This window comes from Nelumbo lutea, chromosome 6 (assembly GCF_056320005.1).
Source record: "Nelumbo lutea isolate HS-2025 chromosome 6, American lotus-T2T, whole genome shotgun sequence".
Classification (NCBI taxonomy): Eukaryota; Viridiplantae; Streptophyta; class Magnoliopsida; order Proteales; family Nelumbonaceae; genus Nelumbo; species Nelumbo lutea.
In genome coordinates this window covers 59,094,320-59,115,939 of record NC_142689.1, presented here as the reverse complement: position 1 = coordinate 59,115,939, position 21,620 = coordinate 59,094,320, and the positions used below count along the sequence as shown (strand labels likewise).

The 21,620-nt window shown below is 36.5% G+C and overlaps 1 protein-coding gene across 2 annotated transcripts; it reads left to right on the top strand.

Moving 5' to 3' along the window:
- Nucleotides 1-1,274: 1,274 nt before the first annotated feature.
- Nucleotides 1,275-17,651, top strand: LOC148849097 (protein CHAPERONE-LIKE PROTEIN OF POR1, chloroplastic-like). Of its 2 annotated transcripts, XR_016100729.1 has the most exons (6): nt 1,275-1,538; nt 5,828-6,046; nt 6,154-6,254; nt 16,408-16,852; nt 16,960-17,170; nt 17,298-17,651. XR_016100729.1 is itself a non-coding variant. In XM_088949651.1 (5 exons), the coding sequence occupies exons 2-5, from the start codon at nt 5,898-5,900 to the stop codon at nt 17,108-17,110; spliced, it is 846 nt and encodes a 281-aa protein (XP_088805777.1). In that variant the 5' UTR covers nt 1,275-1,538; nt 5,828-5,897; the 3' UTR covers nt 17,111-17,250. The 2 variants fall into 2 exon arrangements, 1 of the variants encoding a protein (XP_088805777.1); XM_088949651.1 differs by lacking the exon at nt 17,298-17,651 and having other exon boundaries at nt 16,960-17,250.
- The last annotated feature ends 3,969 nt before the right edge of the window (nt 17,652-21,620 follow it).

Below are 21,620 nucleotides of genomic sequence, written 5' to 3'. Positions count from 1 at the left end.
ACAAATGCATGCCTAGTAGACAAGGTGGGGAACCACCATTAACAATGACCGATCATATAAGGAAAGGGAAACATTCCTCGTGCATAGCATTAAACCCTACTAAACATGTGCCATTCATCCATCTCGGATGTATCAAACCATGTCTACAGACCTTAAACCCTACTTCAAAACATATCTAACCATGTGTCCACAACTAATGGAATGAAAAACCCTAAAAAATCTTGCAATAAAATCAAGGAAAAGTCGATATAATATAAAGACAGTTAAAAAAGCATAGAAAATGATAGAAAACAATAGCAAAAAAACATACCATGGTTGTCTCTTCCGGCGTCGATAACAAGTCGTCTTCTCTGGCAATGGTTAAGTAAAAAAGGGGACACAACAATGTTCCAGCGATGACAATAGGAGTCGTCTTCTCCGACAACGGCACTGGATTCTTCGACTTCAACTTTTGGCGTTATGTTCGAGCACTGATTCCAACTTTTCTAGCGGTGTGTTTGCTTGACATCATCAACGTGAGGGAGTTGCTTTTTGAAATCTCAATAACTACAAGTGCGAACATTGGTTCCCACTTGAAGAGAAATTATAGTAGGGGTCATTTTTGTAATTTCGGTCGGGAATCCATGCATTGCTCGAAATAGCTGATGGGTAATTAGGTCTTTTTGTCTTCTAACTGACGGTGAATTAACGCCGTGTACTAAATTATGCAAAATAAAAGTTTGAATACTAGATTGTCGCATTTTAAAGTTCGGGTATTAAATTGGCACTTGACCTAAAGTACATGGTACCTATTGGGAATTTTCCCATTTTTAAATTTATTTCTTATTTCTCTTGCTAAGGCTGAAATTTTAGATGGATTATCCTGAACCTAACCCAAAAATGTCTATTTAGATTGGGTTGAATTGAACTTTAGGTTAGGTTAGGGTTAGAAAAATTTGAACAATTCAACTCTGAATTGGGTTAGAGTTGGGGTCTTGGGTGTATATAACAAATCAATTGGTATCATAAACTGATAAAAGTATGAACTTATCAATTGGTATTCTTCAAAATTCACCCTAGGGGAGGGGGATTTGATTGGTTAAAGTTCTTCTGAAATCATACTTTCTCACATCATAAGCCACTTGCGAAGTTATACCCAATCAGATCAACCCAATCGAATGCCATCTTATTAGATTAGGTTAAGGTTTGACCTCAACCCGATTTAACCCGGTTCAATTAGCCCATAAGCGAGAGGTTGGTTCGCCTATTTTATGGTTTTCCCTTCCTTTCTTTTTCAGTTTTTTCTTCGTTTCTTTTCTTTCAATCCAAACAGAACCTTAAGGCGTGCCAGGGTTTAGGTTCAAAGATGACCGATCCGAGCGCCTGGATATGGTGAAGTTATAAATTGAGAGAAACTCCAAAGACCCGAGAGATTGAACTTTCCAGCCTTAGCTTCTACTCGAACATTCAAACTTTAAGTAAGAGTAGAACTACTGAGAAGAGAAAGAGGTTGAAGCCGACGCGAACAGCTTGAATCACTTGAACTCTAGGCTGAACAGGTATGCGTGCTTTTCTTTCATGTTCCTTTTTTATTGTTTTTGCAAATTCTCAGATGCTGCAGCCGAATAGGGGCCATGCTATCCTGTCTGCAGCAGTCCTGCATTCCCACCTCCCCCTCTCGGTCTCCCCTTTTCCTGGCATTTCCCCCTATTTTCCATGTTTCATTGACGGCTTTCGACCGCAAGCAACCCCCACCCCCGCTGGGTCCGTAATTCCTCTTTTTCTTTTTACCTTTCTAGGATCGACCGGAGAGTGGAGGCAATTCTCCCTTTTACAGGATGTGCAAAATTAATTCTTTGACAAGAGTAATTTTATATTGCAAGTGTTTCTCTGTTTCGTATCTCTTGAAGTGAAAAGCAACCAATTTCGTTAGAGAGCCAAGGAAGCATGCCTTACTCTGTAGTTTGATGGATTTTTAAGTGTCCACTCTTGTATAATAGTGCGTATGTCTAGTTAATTGACCAATTAACTTAGTACATGTTGTGCATTCTTATTGTTTTTTAGGTCCTTTTGGATTGTAGAATGCATTATTTTAGTTGTATAGAATATTATCACATGTTCACCATACTCCAGTACTTCACAACCCTTGGATTTGATATTTGAGTAGGTAATTTGCTATATTTTACCGAGTGTTATTAGTGTGGTTAAGAGCTGACTAGCTATATGTTTGGCAACTAAACGTTTGTACTTGATTTGTCTTTAAAACCGAGAAAAAGTGGTTGGTAAACGTTTTTACGGGATTTGTTGACAACTAGATGCCACTAGGCGCCATTAGGTGCTACATCAGTGGAACAGTGAATAAACGCTTAACCGTTGGGGGAAGCATTAAAATGAAGCTTCCCCAACGGTTGGCGCACACATAAATCAAGACCAACTTTTATCAATACCTATGATGGGACAAATGCTGATTTGGTGATGACATGGCACCATTTACAAATAAATGGAAGCCATACCAAACACCGCCTAGTTGTTTAGGATTCTCTAGTTGATGTGATGGACTACTCGGTGTCTAGGTGCTGTACCATCCAATAAAAAAATGATGCCTTAAATTTAAGATATTGGTGCAATCTAATATATAAGTCAATATCATAGTTTTCAAGGTGCCAAGGTGAAGCTAGGCAATGAGTTTTTAAAAATAAAAAAAATATAAATCCTAATAGTTTCCTATGTTTCATAATAATCAGTAATCTTTAACTAATAATTACCATAATCCCCCTTAAATTAGTATAAATCCCATATAAAAAATAGGAAATTAACATATTTACGAGAAGAAAAATAAGATAGGATAGAAAGCATATAAAACATAAGGGTTGAGCCCTTGTTTTGGTCCTAGGAAGCAGAAGATGATGAAGTCCTATTGATTGTTCATGTGTGTCAATTGGATAAAATATTGAAGTTATTTCTTTCTTATCAATTCAGGTTTTAAAGTCTTAAAGGGTTCAAGACCATGCCATTGACTTGTGTGTCTATTGAACCAAACAAATAAGAAAATAATAAAAAGAAACTAGTATAAGAATAATTATATTAATACTATAAACCCACAATATGGATAATTTAGTCTAATAATATCTGCTGTACTACTATTAATAGAACACAATAAAAATATAAAAATATAAAAATATTATGTGGTGTGTTACATATAAATATGTAGGCGTTTGGGTGAGGTGACCCTCCAAAAGCACTTTATATCCTAGGCACCCGCCTAGGGTTGCCTTGACAACATAGGCCAATATAAACTACAACTATGCAAGAAAAGAATGATATTGAACATTTAGTATAGTGACTATAGTCTTTTTTTTTTCCAAATAAAGAAAAAGTTTCCAAAGAAAAAGAGCAGCTTTGATTATTTGATACTGCTGATTGGAAGAAACTTAAAAGAAAACCTCCACTATCTTCTTTCATTTTGTTTCTTTTTTTTTTCCTATTTTCTATACCGCTATCCATTCATGTTCCATTACATATGTGAATATAACAAAATGTAGGCATATTCTATATTATTTCAAATTATTGGAGATCCAAACAAATAGATAAAGCTTTAAAATGACTTTTGGCTGACTAGTCGATAGTTGATGCTTAATTACCCTAGGCAACCACATCATCGAGCATCATCAACCTGTTGTCAAGTAGTTGGTTTGGTGGTCTGGCCCTCAATTGGCTAGTTGATCGACTAGCATAGTTTTCAAGGCACCACGGTGAGACTAGGCGACAAGGGGGCACCTTGTTGCCTAGTAGCCTAGGCGATGGATTTTTTTATGTATAAAACATAGATCCTAGGGTAGTTCCGTAGGTACCATAACCATATTTCCTTAATAATTATCATAATTTTCATAAAAAAAAGTATGAAGTTCATGTTAAAGTATAGAAAATCAACATATTCATGAGAAGAAAAATAAGAAAGAAAAGAAAATTGAAAAAAATACAGGGGCTTAACCCTTATTTTTGTAATAGGAAAAGAAGAAAAGAAAAAGTAGAAGGTATGGAATATATTATATATGGAAGAAGAAAATTTGTTGATTAGACAAAATATTAAGTTCTACCTTACTTATTGGTTCAGGCTTTGAAGTCTTTGAGGATTCAATACAGCATTTAGCAATGTTTGTGTTGATTAAACATAACAAATAAGAAAATAATAAAAGGAAATTATTATATAAGCACACAAAATGAATATCTTAGTTTAATAATGTATTTTATAATTATAATCTTGAAAAATAATGAATAAAAAAGTATTTTATAATAGAAAGTACAAAACTGCTTGGCGATTAGGCGAGGCGAGCCTCCAAGGGTGCCTTGTCACCTAGGCATTGCCTTGACAACTATGCTGACTAGTCAATGGCTGGTCAACATTTTGACAACTGGATTTACCTATGTTGTTAAGGGTTTAAGCAGTTTAGCCAGTTAGCCTATGCAGGACTGAGCTTTCAACCTGTGTACTAATATTTTTCTCCCACATAACTTGTGCATTAGGTATGCATGTGCCCCTTGTGCTCCTTATGTTATAGTTACACCACCTTCTTTAAATACATTTCCCTAGATCCATTCTTCGGCTCCCTATGTTGGAAAAAAAGTATTCTATAATTCCCCCTCTAGTGAAAGAATTGATTATCACATGCAATTTTTTTTTCCAAAAAAACCAAGTCTTCCATAATACAGAATATTATGATCCAGAGTTTTCGTGGCTATTCCTTCTAGCATCTTATGTTGTTACAAGATTTTCATACTGTTTTGTTAGTACAGTGGAAAAGAAACATAAGAAAGGCCAAAAAGGAAAGAAAGAGTTATGCATTAGTTTGTGATTTACAAAGTAGAAGATATTGATTTTGAGTAATGGACATATTTTCAGTCTTACAAGTCCTGCCTGAGAATTGAGGTTAATTGCTTAGTACAATAGTAAAATATCCAGCTGACAAGCGTGAGAATGTGGATCCAAATCAGAGTGTGGTCACTGGTCACTTTGTGCACAGAAATGCCAAAGCTTAGGTCCATATCCAGTCTACCTCTCCCAAGACCCTGAACAGCTGGGACCATCATTTGGTAATAGCCCTTATTGACAGAAAGGGGCAATTGCTTGGTGCAATGAAATGCCTGAACTTTTGGCATTCTAAGGTTTATATCGTATTAGGCTTAAACTGTTAAAGATGCTGATGACCCAATAGTTGAGATGGTCATTTGGCATCACTCCAAAAAGGAAGTGTCAGAATTAAACCTGTGGAACTGCAGGCTTTTTGTGGTATGGCCGGGCTAGCAGGCCTCATGTGCATCCTGCTCTGTGCGTACCCTGAGTCTCCACTAATGTGTACAATGGAATACCAAAAAAAGGAAAAAAACTGTTGAAGGTAATTTCAGGTATTTCATGGGCTTCTAAATTGAGATTGGTTTCACAGGTACATTGCCTAAGTTCATTCTGGAGCGGGTGCTTTAATTGGGATATAATTACTTTCCTTTTATTCTTATACATGCTAGGAGAAAGTTAATGAGTTAGTTCAGTAGTATTTATTTATTTTTGATGAATAACATACTGAGCAGCTTTCATTAATGTAAGAAAATGTTTACGTGCATTGTACAATAAGGCATCATCCCTGAGTTTGGGATGGCTAGTTCAAAACCTGCTTACATCAAGGGCTTCTCCTATACCCCAAAACAGGTTTTCTTTCTCCATCCCTTGTTTTGTCAAGGCATCTGTGAAGCCATTGCCTAGGTTATTGCTATAATTGTACCATTCAACTTAATTAGGTGAATAAAGTTGCTATTTACTTGATTCAAACTAATGAGGTCTGTTTTTCTGTTGCAGTTATTTTATTCTTTTCTTTGATGAATCTCGAAGTAGATTTTTGACATTGGGTGCCTGACTATTCTTGAAGATGTCTGTTGCCGGATTGACTTGTAATTCATCTACATTTTGTTTTCACCTACCTAGACAAGACACAAGGGCACCATGTGGGCAGGTTTCACTTTATCCTTATAAAAGGAAGTTTAAGGAACAAATGAAAATTTTGCTACACTTGGACAGGTATAGTTGATATGAAGGGGGCTATTGAAAGTCAGTAGGACATTAACTTCTTGACGGTCATAATTCATGCTATTGTTGTTAACATTTTCCATCTGATGGTCCTGTAGAAATTCTTGCTCTGGCTCCATGTGGAAATATAAGTTACAACAAACTCTTAAGATCAAGAGTGCAATGGATGCTTCTTTTGGTGACATGGCTGATGATTCTGGTAATTATTTCTAAATGTTAACCTGTTTGGTAAAAAGTTATACAGTCTTTAATGTGTAAAGTTAGATCTCATGACCTAACCCAAGAAACAGATGACAATTCTGGTAATTATTTCTAAATGTTACCCTGTTTGTGAATATCAAGTATGGCAATTTGCATTGAATCTTACTTTGTGTGAGCAATTAAATGTTTCTCATGCCAACCAAAATAAGCATGAAAGAAGAAGCTTGCAGCAGAAGCAAAAGAAATGAGAAGATCTTGTTGAGTAGTTGTCCAGTCAGAAGAGATTGAAAATGTGTACAGGGAGATGGAAAAGGAAAAATACTGATAAAAACACAATGGAGAATTGGTAGAAAGTTACAGTCTTTAATGTGTATACTGTATAGTTAGGTCTCATGATCTAGCCCAAGAAACAGGCTATAATATGTTGGGGGAATGTGGGTTCTATGAGTAGCTTAAACTAGATATCCATTTAAAACATGTAAGGGATACGTCGGGTTGTATGGCATCTTAGCCTTTTTATTTGCATTTTTATCAGTAAACTATTTTCAGTATAATGAAAAATAAGAGAAAATATACACTAGAATATATTCTCAAGGGTATTCTTATGACTGTAAATAGTTTATAATAATGTATACAAGGTTCTTTGAGGTGGGAGTTCATTTGCGTGATTTTTTCTTTTCAGGACAACCTAGACATGCTACCTTCTCTTTGTTTAAATACTTTATTATGAGCTATGTATAGTTAAAAGATACCCTTTAAGAGGGTCAAAGGAAGAACACTCTGTTAGGATCTCAAGCTTCATGTCATCGAGGTTGCTTTGGGAATTCTGGTGCACCATGTCTCACAGGTGCAAAATGGGTCCCTCCCCCTCTCTGTTGCTCACCTTTCTGGTTCCTTTGGTGAGAAACCTTCAGGGTCCTTTGTGGGTGTCCTTGGGACTCCTTGCCAAAGGGAAGAGGTGCAAGCCACATTTCCATTGCCATTCCTCCTCAGTGCCAAGCATCAAGAATTCCACTGGTTGGGTTTTATCATAATTCTAAACTTTCCCATTTGAAAGGGAGTTAGGTTCTAAAATGGTTCATATGTTTGATTGCATGACCTGAATATGCTGTCCACACTAGATTCAGGCCCCTATTTGCAGAGAACAGAAATGAGAGAGAGAGAAATCCCAAGGCCCAAGGAATCACTCTAGGGTTTGTAGGAATCACTCCATACAGCAAGAGAGCTCTTGAGAAATCTTCATTCATTCATTTAGCTTCAAAAGTAAGAGAACACATCTATTTATAGGGTGACTTGTGTGGCCCGGATTACTGTTCACCATAATTACAAAAATGCCATTCTTTGTCTTGTGCATCAAGAAACACAATCTTTCTATCTACTAATGCAAATAAACTGAAAATTGAAAGACAAGCCCTACTAAACTAGAGGAACAAGATGTTATAGCTCAAGCCCACACAGGATTAGTTAAAATGACGAAAATACCCCTGACCAGCTCAGTCCAAGTCCCAAGAGTCCTCCCCATGCCAAATTAGAGCCTGTTTGTTGGCCTTCTTGTGATAATAGGTCTTATAATGTTTGGCCGGCCCCCATCATCTCTCCCCAGCTTGAAAGAACTCGACCCTGGTGAGTTAAAGGCATGATATTGCTCATGAAGTTCTGGATTAAGATTATACAAGTCTTCAGCTGTAATCCATGAACATTCTGAAAGGGGTAGATTCTTCCACTTTACAAGAAACTTTTGGTAACCCCCACTTGCTGTAGAAATCAACTTCTCATCAAGGATGTCTTCAGGCACATCAGTAAATGGAACCAAAGGCAGCTTAGGCAATGGTACTGTGGGACAATCACTATGGCCATGATATGCACTTAGGTCTTCAACATTGAAGATTGGGCTAATTCCCATTTCGCTTGGAAGCAAGGTTCAAAGTATCGATACGATACGCCCCGTATCGGGTGTATCGTATTGTATCTTTTGGGGTCCGAAACGCTTGTTTACAGGTATTTCGAGACCCCACTCATTTTTAATAAAAAATATGTTAAAATATCTACTTAAAAACCAAATTTTGAAAAAAAACTAAAAAAAACCATTCCCGCTTGTATCTAAGTACTGATACGCCTTTGTTGATACACAAAGGCGTATCAATACTTTGAACCATGCTTGGAAGCTCTAGGACATAAGCACTAGAACTAATTTTCTTAGTGATCTTATAGGGACCTGCACTCTTGGAGTGAAGCTTCTTATAAAAGACCTTAGGAAAGCGTTCAGGACGTATACACACCATAACCATATCACCCTCCTGAAAATTAGCTAGGCACATATGTAATTCAGCTTTGGCTTTATATGCATCATTGCGCCTAACTTCATTATAGATTTCTCTCATGTGGCAAGCAAAGCCTTCAGCCTCTATGCTAGTCCTGGCTTCTTGTGGCAAAGACACTAAATCAATAGGCTTCTTAGGCTGAATTCCAGTAACTATCTCAAAGGGACTTCTTCCAGTTGACCTGTTAACTAAACTGTTGTAAGCAAATTCAACCATAGGTAGGATGAGATCCCACCTGGAAGTATGGTTACCATCCTCGGTATATCTTCTGGTTTCACTCCACCCAGTAGAAGGGCTGCACTTCGCAGGTCTCCCCAAAATACACCATCAAGGTGAGCACCACACAGCAAAGCAATTGAGTTTTTTGTCTCTTGATTCCAAATATGGAATGGCAAATCAATCACTCGGACAGTAACATTATCTTCCACTGAGAAGATTTTTGAATTGGAAGATGTAGACCATTTAAAAATTGAGAAGGCCCCCAGAGCATCTTGAATACATAAATCTCTAACATTGGTGGTTTTCAAGAGGGTCCAGCACTGCCTTAGTAAGATCAAACAGAGTTAAAATAAAGGTGTTCCTTAGCCCCAGTTTGAATTTTAATAATTCTGCAATACTGATAAAAAAATTTTAATAATTCTGCAATACTGATAAAAAAATTTTAATAATTCTGCAACTCTCCACCAATCTGTCACCAACTTTCCAGCATCAATCACTAGCACTCTTTCTCATTGTCCTGTTGTCCCTCTGCTACCAAGGAAGGATTCCTACTGTTGTGTGCCAAGGCCAAGAATTTCTTTTTTTGGTTCCTCTTCCTTACACAGGACCTGGCTGCTAACTACTGGGCTTTGTTCACTTTCATCAATTTCCATCAACTCTTTTTTCTCCAGCTCCCTTCTTTTTAGGAAATTTGTTAGTATTACCAGCAATCCCTTTCCATCCTTGACTATTTTTCCCTTGAAGGAAACAAACATTTGCTTCCTTCCTTTAGAGAAATATTCAGTAAGAGATTTGAATGCACCCTTTGCATTCCTCTTGCTTTCCATAATATACCTCCTACCTGTCTCTGAGAATTTTTCTTTCCATTTTATCTGCTTCCCTTTAGCTGCTGCATCAGAAACAAACTCTTTCAACCAGTCAATCATCTCTGAGCCTTCCAGAAGAACCATGGCCATCTTCTGTTCTCTTATTTTCAGACTGAGTCTTCCTTTGATCCATATTTCTTCAAAGAGGAGATCTTTAGCCTCTACCTTCAGAGATGACCTCCATTTTGTTTTCTCCACGAAACCTCTTTCCACGACCTCCATTGCCTCCTTTTCACTAATCTATTTTTACAAAACCAAACCTTAGTCTTTTCATCAAAACCCTTTACCAAATTAGATGTAATTAAGCTATTGTGGCCTTCATTGGCTAGTGGAGCCACTTGAAGACCTCCATCACTCTCCCTAACAGGCAACATGAAACTTTCCTCCAATTCTTTGAACATCCTTTCAGATCTGCACAGTGGGTAAAGACATTAGACATTTTCAAAGATGTTTCAACAAATGATAAATAAGAAAATGGAAGGAGGTGGTACAAATGGTTTGAAGTGACAATGGCACTCTTACATGGTATGAAGTTAGCAGTGACAATGGCACTCTTACATGGTTTGAAGTTAGCAGTGCATCTAGAAGCTAGAGAATTGGAAGTAGAAGGGGACTCACTGTTAGTCATTTCTTGGGCTAAGCAAGTGAGTTCAGCATAATGAAAGTACAGATTTGCATGCATGGAGATTGAACTACTGGCCAAGAAATTTAACTCTACATTTGGGTGGACCAAAAGGACAGCAAATGGACTGGTAGACACTCTGGCAAAACAGGGAGTTGATAGGCCTTCTCTTTTTTGGGCAAAACTGTAGCTGAATGTGTTAAAATAGAGGATATATGGTCTTTGTATTCTGGGGACTTTCTATACTGTATTACTCTGGAAAGTACTTGTAATCTGTTCTTAAATTAATAAAATTATCTTTCACTGATAAAAAAAAAAAATCTTTGAACATCCTCCTTTTAAAAGATTCACCTTTATTTACCTTCACAGCCGTTTCTGCAATCTTAGTTACATCAAACTTCTTCATCACTTAGGCTTTCTTATTCACCTGAAGGAAAAACCTCATCTTGACTCCTTTCAATTACAGTCTTTGTCAAAGGCCTTGTTCTGTAAGATCTTTTCCTGTTATAAACTTTTGAACTTCCAACAAATTTGTCTCTCTCTTTATTTTTCTTCAACCTCGAGCCCCTTCTCCTCCAGGATAGGGCTTGAAACCAAACAAGATTACGGGTCCTTCACTTTTTTTCCCCTTTATCTGCCTCAAAATTCAGCATTTGGACTTGATCCGTACCCTTTGTCAAACAAAATTTGAAACTCAATTCCTTTGATTGTTTAAAATCGGGATTTATCCCCAGATTAAGCTCAGAAAAATAAAAAGGACCGAAATATCCTCCCTCCGAAGCACACTGTTGTTCCAAACAAAAACCCTTGAAAGAGATGTAATCAATAAACTCTCTCTCTCTCTCTCTCTCTCCCCAAGAGTAAAAAAAGTGTCTTCCTTACCTTTTTATGAGTGGGGCGAGTTGAAGGCAGATCCCAGATCTTTGTGAGCTTGTGTCTCTGCGCATGGCTTCTTGAAAATCGTTTGAAACCTTAGGTTTTCTTGGATAGGAGTTCGCCTACCTTCAGTGGGTTCACCATCAGTATAGAAATACCTTGTAACAAAGCATTTGTAGTCACTGGTCACCTCTTCCAAAGACATCTGTTGTCTTCCCTTTAGGTCACCTCGAGATCTCTTCAGAAATCTCTGCAACCTCTAAGTTTTGTCTCACCATTGAATAATCTCTACTTGAGAAATAACTGAGGATGGACCTTGGCAGAGTCAACCCGATTTTTGAACTGGCCCTAGTTGAACCAGCACAACAAAACCCATTAGTAATTATCAAGCCCCCCTTGATTCAAAGTTTGAACTCTTCAAATCTTTTTGGCTCAGGGGCTTAGGGTTTATCAAATTAACATTGCAAGCCCCTGACCTTTCAACTTCACTGAGCCTCAAACTCTGCAACTCTCCCAAAGCTGGCCGAACAGTAGGAGCTTTCAGACTCCCTACCTTGAGTGCCTCTCTTGCTGCATTTTGGTCTTTCTCCTGAAACAGGGGGTCTTCACCAGCAACTGCGATCCTAAGTTTGAATATCTCATCCATGTAAAGTTAGATCAAGCACAGATGGTATCAATTTTACATCCTCGGTCTCAACTGCAGTCAAAGTTCCTTTTGGATGTGGTGTTAAATTTTAGTTTTGTTTGTCTGATATATTATTTGGTTGATCTATTATAATTATTTTGCACACTGTAAGTTAAAATTTTGCTTGAACTTGCTTTATTTTTTTTGAAGATAAAATAAAAGAAATTTTATTAACTAAAAAAGAGAGTACATTAGAGCCCTAAAAGAGTAGGGCGATGTGGCATCACCCACAACCATACATGAACTCACAAAATAACATTAGAACATAACCTCTACAAAAATTAAAACCAGACAAAACCAAAAGGGCTTCCTTCTTCCTACTGAAAACAACACAATGCGTTCAAATCAATCCAACTCTAATGTGGACCAAAATTTGGCACCAAATTATTGAGACTTGAAAAAACTCTTGAAGACTAAAACCCAGTTAACTATCATGTATCCTATCTCCACATAACTTCACGCTTTCTTCTAGGGCTGCAAGTCAGGCCGGGTTAGGTCTGGTTGAGGCCAACCCTAAGTTCTAAACCCCAATCCTAACTAATCCAACCCGACCTTCAACCCAACCAACCCAACCCTAACCCTAACCCTAACCCTAACTAAATTCCTTCAACCCTAACCCAACCCAACCCAACCCGAAGTCAATTTCGGGTTGGGTTGGGCCCAACCCAACCTTCTTCCCGTCCTTTAAAATCTCATAGAATTTCTCAATTTTAGATCTTAACTCAACTTTCAATACATATATTGATCCTATGTTTCATTAGTATTTGTTTGTTGACGTTATTTTTTTAGTACAATTCAGAAAAGCAAAGGTTAGAAATGACTATAGTTTATTATGAGTTATGACTTGCGATAGATCTCTCTTGGGCGGCAAACAACATAGAGGAGATGAAGAATAAAATTTTCAAAAAACACAAAATAATGTTATTAAGGTTTGTCTTTCTGATTAGGATTAAGTGATGTGATTATCTTAAAAGAAATACATGATACTATGTGGTGGGGGCTATACAAATATCATGCATCTAAACAAATCAATGTATGTTATATATTATATATAACATATATTTATATATGACATGTACTATGGAGTCGGGTTCGGGTTGGGTCGGGTTGGCTAAGGGATCAATCCTAACCCAACCCAAAGTAAAGTCGGGTTCATGAATTTCAACCCTAACCCTAAGCTGAACATCAACCCAACCCAACCCAACCCAACTTTTTCGGGTTGGGTTAGGGTCGGGTTCGGGCCAACCCGGCCCAAGTTGCAGCCTTACTTTCTTCTTGAACTTACTATATTATGTGGTTTTGACTCTCAAGAGAAATTTGCAGTGTATTATTCGGTCTATTAGCCTTTTGGTTAGAATTTGATTTGATATATTATTGGCTAAAGAAACAAACTATATATTGCATAATATGTATGTTTCACTTAGCATATATAACCTGGTCCTTAATGTTAGAAACATGGTAATTTTCATATTGAGCCTTCTGTAGGGTGTGCAACTGGAGCCAGCTTTGGTTGAGCATTTATTAAATTTTGAAAGAGGACCCTTGCCCATGCCCAATGCAAAGGAGATTCTTCAAATTGGGTACCTGATTTGCAGCCCCTATCTCCTGGAAAATTATCTTTGAGTTTATGACATGACCTGATCATACAAACTTCTATTATCCTCGGGGTGGGGCTTCAACTTGGACAGTGAAGTTTACTGGAGGCTTTTGAGAATAAGATTTCTGTAACTGTCAGATCCCCCTATATATATATACATGTATGTATACATATATATTTAATAGTATTAAATTCGTAATTAAGTTATATGAATACCATAATAAATAATGTTAATCAATATAATTTTGATAAATTTTGTCAATAAATATTACTGTTATTGGTAATTGCTATTATTGGTAATTACTGTTAATTATTAGAACATTTTTGAAACACTGGAAATAAAAATTACAAACACGTGTCCTTATATACTGTTAATAGATACCAATAAGGTAAAGTTTTAAAATATAAACTGCTATATTAAATACTGTTAATTAATATTGCTAACATTTAAAGAATGTATTACACGTGGGATGCATGGAGTGTTGGATTTGACTTTTGCTATTTTAATCATATTTAATTATTTAATCATTTTCCTTTTATCAAATTTTTAATTTTTAAACATTTTATTAATTGCTCAATTATTTTCTTCTTGAATTAGTCAATATTAGTGGCTTGATCAGTTTTTATTTGAATAAATTAAATTATTCAATATTTTCTTGTTAATTTAATTCCTAATTAGTAAATTACTTAATCATTTTATTATTTAACTATCAATTCTATAGTGAATGATCAATTATATTTGTTTAATCATATTATAGTGCTTTTCTCAATTTATTAATTATTTAATAATGTTTTATTTAAGTAAATGTTTTGAATTATTTAATCATTTTTATTCATAATTGAAAAATTTTGTATTTCTCTTATCAGTTTGTTACTTATGTAAATGAATTAATTAATTCAGTTAAATTAATTGAATTAATCAATAGAGAAAGCAATGCGTGCTTAATTTTTTGTTTTCCTAGAAGTAAGCAATGTGTGCTTACCCATGAATCAATTGAATTACTATTTCCTGAAAATGTGGGTAGTTGAATTTGAATTCTATTTCCTATAAAAAGGGGAAGGTGGGCAGTTGAATTGAAATACTATTTCCTATAAAAATGGGATGGCACATGTCTAACTGGGAGGGGGCTTTGACCTGAAAGCCTTCCTTTAATATATATATATTAGATTTCTATTACTGAAGCCTGTTCCTCAGGGTCAACCTGGAAAATTGGAGAGCATTTCAAAATAGGATTCTCATTAGCTGCAATCTCATTCTCTAGATCAATGTTTAAACCAGATACTGTTTTTCAGACATCTCTCTATTTGATAGGCCCTACTTTGTTCTAGAGCTTATCCTGTCTGTTTGATAGACATCTCTGTCCTTCCACAGTTCTACTGATATCTGCAGTTGACTGTACAACAATTAAGGAATGAAGCCCCATGGTTCATCCATGATCAGTCATTAAATTGCTTTATTTTTTTGAACAAAAGATAAAATGTCCTTAAATTACTATGGAATCCACTAAAAAATCTATATGAGACAAAGCCACCTATATAGTGTCTGTATGCAGTTATACCCAGAAAATGACCATTTTTTTTACTTTAAAATACAAAAAAAAAACTAAATTATTCAGCTATCATTCCCATAACAAGTTTCCAATATCATCAAGAGATGTTGCTCTTAATTCCTAGAACACTGAGAGCCAACATCCAAGAGCCAATAACTTTCCCTCATGATCTTGCCCTCCTATGAACCTTTGTGCATCCTCAAATTCCACTCCTACCAGATGGACCAAATAATAGCCACAGGGATAGAGTGCCATAGTAATATGTTGAATTTGTGGGTACCATCAGTCCAGGATATATGGTGACATTTTCTGGTGTATCACGAAGGGGCCATTTGATATTTGCCAACAGCTGAAGTGACTGAAATAAAAGAAGCTTATTGCTTTGTTTTTTTAGTGAACAAGTTTGTAAGGAGGTTATGGGCTCCTTAATGACTGAAGCTGAAGTTGGGTCAATTACTTTTTTTTGAATATTTAATTTAATTAATTATTTTATCCACTAAAAGACCAAACAATAAGTCATTCAGTTCAGCAATACTGCAAATATAACCTGGTTTGATTAAGATATTTTATGTCCTTATTACAGAGATGTTCTTAGGGGCCATTACTTGGTGCAATGGTAAAATCTAGGGCTGGCAAGCTTGAGAATGCAGGTTCAACTGAGGGTGGCCACTTGTGCAAAAAAAGGGTAAATTACACATTACTACCCTGTACTTTGGGGGTAGTGGCAATTACCCCCTGAACTTTTATTTGTGACAAAGACCCCTCTGAACTTTCAGATTCCAACAAAGGCCCCCTCTGTAAGCGCTAGGTCAATTAACTTTGAAAAAAATTCTCATGTGGCTGTTAAACTTTTCTAAATCCCCATCTACCCTTTTCCCAATGATTTTTAACGTTTTTTTTTTAATTTCCATTTGTTACTAGTTTAGTTGATATTAATTGCATGTTATGTTTGTTGCAATTCCAGGTTTTAATAGAAGTTTCTTGGTTTTTTTTTTTTTTTTGTTGCAATTTTCATTTTAAATACGTTTCTTGAGTGGGTATTTTGGTAAATTAACTTCTTCCATCACTCAACAGAGCAGGGGGGTAATTGCTGCTACCTGTAAAGTTCTGGGTAGTAATCTGTAATTCACACAAAAAATGCTAAAGGTAGGACTGTACCCAGTCTACCCCTCCCACGATCCCTGAAATTTGGGACCAAAATTGGGTAGTCGTCTTTTTCGTTACAAACGTTATTGTCATTTATCTTTTTCAGAAATCTAACCCTTATGAGCAGGTATTTAAATTTTGGCTGTGCATAAGATGTCAGTCTTAACCACTACCCCCCTCTTCTGTATAATTCAACTTTTCTGAACGCATTCTGTGTTCTGGCTCTTTAGATCTTATGACAACCATTCTTTAATTTTTTATGGGTGCAGCCGTCTTTCCCAGAATCAACATTAAGGATCCATACAAACGGCTTGGAATAAGTAGAGAGGCTTCTGAAGATGAAATCCAAGCTGCAAGGAATTTTCTGATAAATAAATACGCAGGGCACAAGCCTAGTGTTGATGCAATTGAATCGGCTCATGATAAGATAATCATGCAGAAGTTTTATGAAAGAAAGAATCCAAAAATTAATATCAAGAAAAAGGTTAGGGAAGTAACTCAATCACGTGTCGTGCAGGCTATCACAAGCAGGTTCCAAACTCCCTCCACGAATTTCATCATAAAAACAGCCATTGCATTTGTTGCACTTGGCGTGCTCACTGTTCTCTTTCCGACGGAAGATGGACCAACCCTTCAGGTTGCCATCTCACTTATAGCCACCATATATTTCATGTATGATCGACTTAAGAGCCGAATGCGAGCCGTGCTCTATGGGTATGCTCTTTAACTTTTGTTTCATTAAATGAGTGAAGGCAATACTGTATTCCCATGTATTATTGCATTTGAGAATCTTATGGTGTCTGGATTCCACTGTTTATCAGACTTGGAGCTTTCATTGTTTCCTGGCTGTTGGGGACCTTCTTGATGGTGTCTGTGATTCCTCCTATACTTCGCGGTCCAAGGAGTTTGGAAGTGACAACCTCTTTGATAAGCTACGTCCTTCTTTGGGTTTCTTCTACTTATCTGAAGTAGCATTGGTTTTGCTACATCAATTTTGGCTAAGATGACTCTGGTGGTTCATCAGCATTACAGGTTCTCTTGTACTGGTCGTTTACGTTGTTGAATCTTTATTACTAAATGCAACATTAGAGCCTTGAGTGCTCGTGTTTGCATGTGCTCTTTGTTACATGGTTTCCTTTCTTTTTCTTTCTTCTGGCAGGCAAATGGGCTACAAAACAGGTGGTGGCCTTCCCCCAAATCCCTACCCAGACCCTGGTGAAGGTGCAAATCCCAAGTTTCTGCGAGTGGCCAGTGCAAAGTCCATTCGAACAGCTTTTATAGCTTTTACAGCATTGCATTGGGAATATCTCCGTACTTATGTGCTTTATTTCACGGGGAATGTCTTTGGTCAAGCAAATTCCCAATGCAAAGTTGCAAGGGGTTGTTCGAACAGTGTGAGCAGGGGCTTGCACTGATTGAACATTGAAGCCGATCTCAGTTTCTGTTATAAGCAGCTAGGGACCTTTCTGGCAAGTTAGCTGGCACCTTATTTATCGAATGGTTGGTTGAAGCAGCTAGGGGTGGCAATTGGGCGGGTTAGGTTTGGCTCGAGCTTTGACCCAACCTGTTGATGACCTGTTTAGACAATTAAATGGGTTGGGTTGAACTCGAAACTGCATTGACCCAATGCAACCCATTAAATTTTTAAGTCATTATTAAAATACAGAAACATGCAGGAGTTATATAAAAAATGCATAACAAGCAAATACAAAAGAAGCTACAGGAAATATAACAAAATTTATAGAAAAACATTAAAATGAAAAAAATAATTGAATTTGTGGAGAGAATATATAAATTATAGAAAATACAGAAAATGCAAAAAATAACAGAAATTATAGAGTTGTCTTCACACGGAACCTTTGACATTTTATCCAAATCCAACAAATAGGAGAGAGCCTCCGAGATGGAATAATCAATGCAAGAGATGACTTTTCTTAGAAATCCCAATCCCCTTTATTGAGATATCAGCTACTGGAGTTTGATATAGGAAGTGCTGTTTGGGAAGGATTTTGGTGGAGTGAGTTAATCGTGGATTCTATTGAGATTTTTTTGCAAAATTGAAATTTGATATGAGGGTGTTTTGGGGGGAGAGTGAGGTAAAGAAAGCGATGGGAAGGGGAAGGAGAATATGCCTTGTTCATCTTTTGAATTTTGTGATGATTGGAAGTAGGAGTGGCAAATGGGTGGGTTGGGTGTGGGTTGAGGAACAACTCACCCATATTGAGACTCTGATTTATTGATTTTAGTGGGTCAAAACCCACCCTGACCCAGACCCAAGCTGTGAGAAAACATAAAAGATAAAAATTAAAATGATAAAACTAAAAATTTATATATATAGAAAAAATAAAATTGATAAAAAGTCCAAAAAATGTTTTTCAAATAAAAATTAAAATGCAGAAAAATACTGAAAATGATAAATATAATACATGTATGTAAAACCATAAAAAAATTATAAAGAAACATAATAACAAATTTAAATAAAAGTATCATTTCACATAAAAATAGAAAATTACAAAAACAGAAAAATGCAGAAAATGCAGAATTTCAGATTTAGAAAAATATTAAATTTGAAAAAAAGAAATTGTAGAAAATCAGAAGAAATTATAAAAAACAACAAAAGTTGTAGAAAAAATTACAAATAAAGAACAAAAAATACATGAAATGTATAAATTGCAAAAATAAAAAACTACAAAAATTATTAAAACACTGAAATTATAGAAAAACATAAGAATGCAAAAAAAAAAAAAAAAAGAAAAAGAAAAAAATGTAAAATGTGCAAGAAATTCAAAGAAACATGGTAAATTGAAAGCTTGGATGCATCCGTGAGCTTTGGAGGCAGAGCTCCAACCCATAAATTACCAGAGCCTCATCATTAAAACGGTAAATTGTTATAGTCGATTAGATCTCTGGAGAAAAACTTGGATGAAAAGCTCCATCCATACATTATTGGAGCCTCATTGTTATCCATCAAAAATAAAACCCTCGAAATAGAGGAAGAAAGAACACATGCAAAACAAAGAACAAAGAAGGAAGAAGAATGGAGGCGATAGCCGGTTTGTCGGCATTTAAGGGGGAAGAAGAAAGAATAGAGGCGGAAATCGGCGAGCTCCATCGGTTAGAGACTCAGAGGTGACAAGATCTTTTGGTGGCGATGGTCATCCTTGCATCGACCTTCCAATATTGGCAAGAAAATGGTGTTGAAGCTTCTCTCTAATGGTAGAATGGAGAAACCCTAACAAGCGAGTTGACAATGGCGACTAGCGGATGATAGAGACTTCGTTCGATGGTTTTGATTTTTTTGACACTTCCCTTAACCCAATTGACCTTGACCCTTTATGACCCATTGGGACCCTCGACTCAACCCCACCCTGACCCTTTATTCTTGACCCTAATGGGTCACTCAGCCCATGTTGACCCACCATCTGAGGGGGTATTCTATAGTGTGGATGGGAAATTGGGTGGTGTGGATCAGTTCATTCCACACCCTATGGTAGGGACCAATTTACACCACACCACATCACAGTTCACAACTGTTTTGAATTGTGGATAGACTGTGTAGATTGGACTAGTCCACACCCATAGTGACGTTCTATAGGTGTGGTTAAGGTTCAAAATATCGATACGTCCGATACGTTGATTGGGGTGTATCGATACTTGTTTTTTTACTTTTTATTTCAAAACTGGTTCAAGGGAGCTAGTCTAGGACCCCTCCATCCCCTGAACCGATCAAACCCCCTGATACACCCACTGAAGGGGCGTACTGGAAGGGTCCCAGAACGATACGTATCGGCCCATATCGGCCGATACGTAACGATACTTTGAACCTTGGGTGTAGTGTGAACCAGTCCATGCCACATTTTTTGATTCCATGTATCTCATATATAGTTTATGAAATAATCTATATAGTCGATCATAAATATCTAATTTTTATAATTTATATGATAAACAACTTGAAAAAGGCTTTGGCAGTTGAATATTAACTAAAAAAATATCAATTTCAACAAAAATGGTAATAAAATAATTTAGACATAAAAATTATTATTTTTATTGATAAAAATATTTAAAAAATAGTATTTAAACAAACGAAAAAAAAATATTGCAAGATAAACATAGCATCAAACTATTTATACAAACTAATAATCCGTTGGATGATAATAGGATGTGCTGAGGACCACATGTTGTCGAGGGTCGTGAGCTTGTCACTTGTATAAAGAAACATTTCAACATTTCAGTGAAAATGATGTCTCTATATTGTCTTAGAGTCTTGCTGTAAGTGGGATGATGGGTGGCCTTCCCATCATAAACCGGCCATAGCTATAGTAATTGGTAAAGACAATTATATTTAGAGATGATGGGTCCTTGTCTAATTGCCCAAATTTTTGCAATGCAGTTGTAAATGTTTCTAATAGAAGAGTAGAATGCAAGGTTCAAACTATCATTACGTATTGGCCCGTATCGTTCTGGGACCCTTTCGATATGCCCCTACAGTGGGTGTATCGGGGGTTTGACTAGTTCAGGGGATGGATGCGTCCTAGATTGGCTCCCCTGAACTAGTTTTGAAAATAAAAAATAAAAAAAGTAAAAGAACAAGTATCGAAACGCCCAATACACCCCTACCGATGTATCAAGTGTATCGATATTTCTTTCCAATACTTCTTAAACCAAGGCCATCCTTCAGATCAAATTAAATCCTAACCATCCAAGATTGCTTTTTCCCCCTCACCAAAAGCACTCTCTAATAACATTTTCAGGGAAGATAGGATGGAAGAAGTGAGATAAATGAAAATGGTGTTGAAAACAATCTTGTTGGACTCATACTGGACCAGACAATTGGGCAGTCAGAGCAGGGAGCCGATAGAGGAATTTGGTGGTCAAGTTCTTAGAAATGTTGAAAACAAAATGGTTGAACCATTTTGTCAAAGAAACATTTCACTACAAAGCAAAAGGAAACAAACAAGAAACAAACAGAAAAAGCAAACTAAAACTCCTACATTAATAATGACAAAAAATAAAAAACCATTTGACCCCATGCCCAATCATCAAAACGGTTCTATGTGGGCCCCATTCTAAAAATATTGGTTGAAAACACATTCAACTAGGGTTACATTCGAAGCAATAATCAGCCATCCGGGCACCTATTATTAAATTTTTCATTCCTTCCAAGATTAGTCAACTTTTCCTTTAAACAGGGCTGCATCATGGTATTTAGAACAAGCTTTACTCTCTCACATGGATCCTATGAAAGTCATTAATACTTGAAGGCCCTGGGTTATTCAGAGAACATTCATCAAAATTCAATTTAATGCTCTTGAAATAAGAATTGTACAATGCTTGTTGTGAAACTACAAACCCAAGATCCCAAACCGATACTAAACTACAACGCCGGTTCTCTTTTTCTTTCAACCATCCCACCATTGGTTGTCCAAGGTACTACCAAAGAGAAATGGCACACCAAACTAATGAGTGCAAGCCAATGAAATGA

Excerpts from the sequence above, each read along its gene's own strand:
- LOC148849097 (XM_088949651.1), top strand. The coding sequence starts at position 5,898 with ATGTCTGTTGCCGGATTGACTTGTAATTCATCTACATTTTGTTTTCAC. Across the intron at positions 6,047-6,153 it reads ATTTTGCTACACTTGGACAG|AAATTCTTGCTCTGGCTCCA; the intron begins GTATAGTTGATA and ends ATGGTCCTGTAG. Across the intron at positions 6,255-16,407 it reads TGACATGGCTGATGATTCTG|CCGTCTTTCCCAGAATCAAC; the intron begins GTAATTATTTCT and ends TTATGGGTGCAG.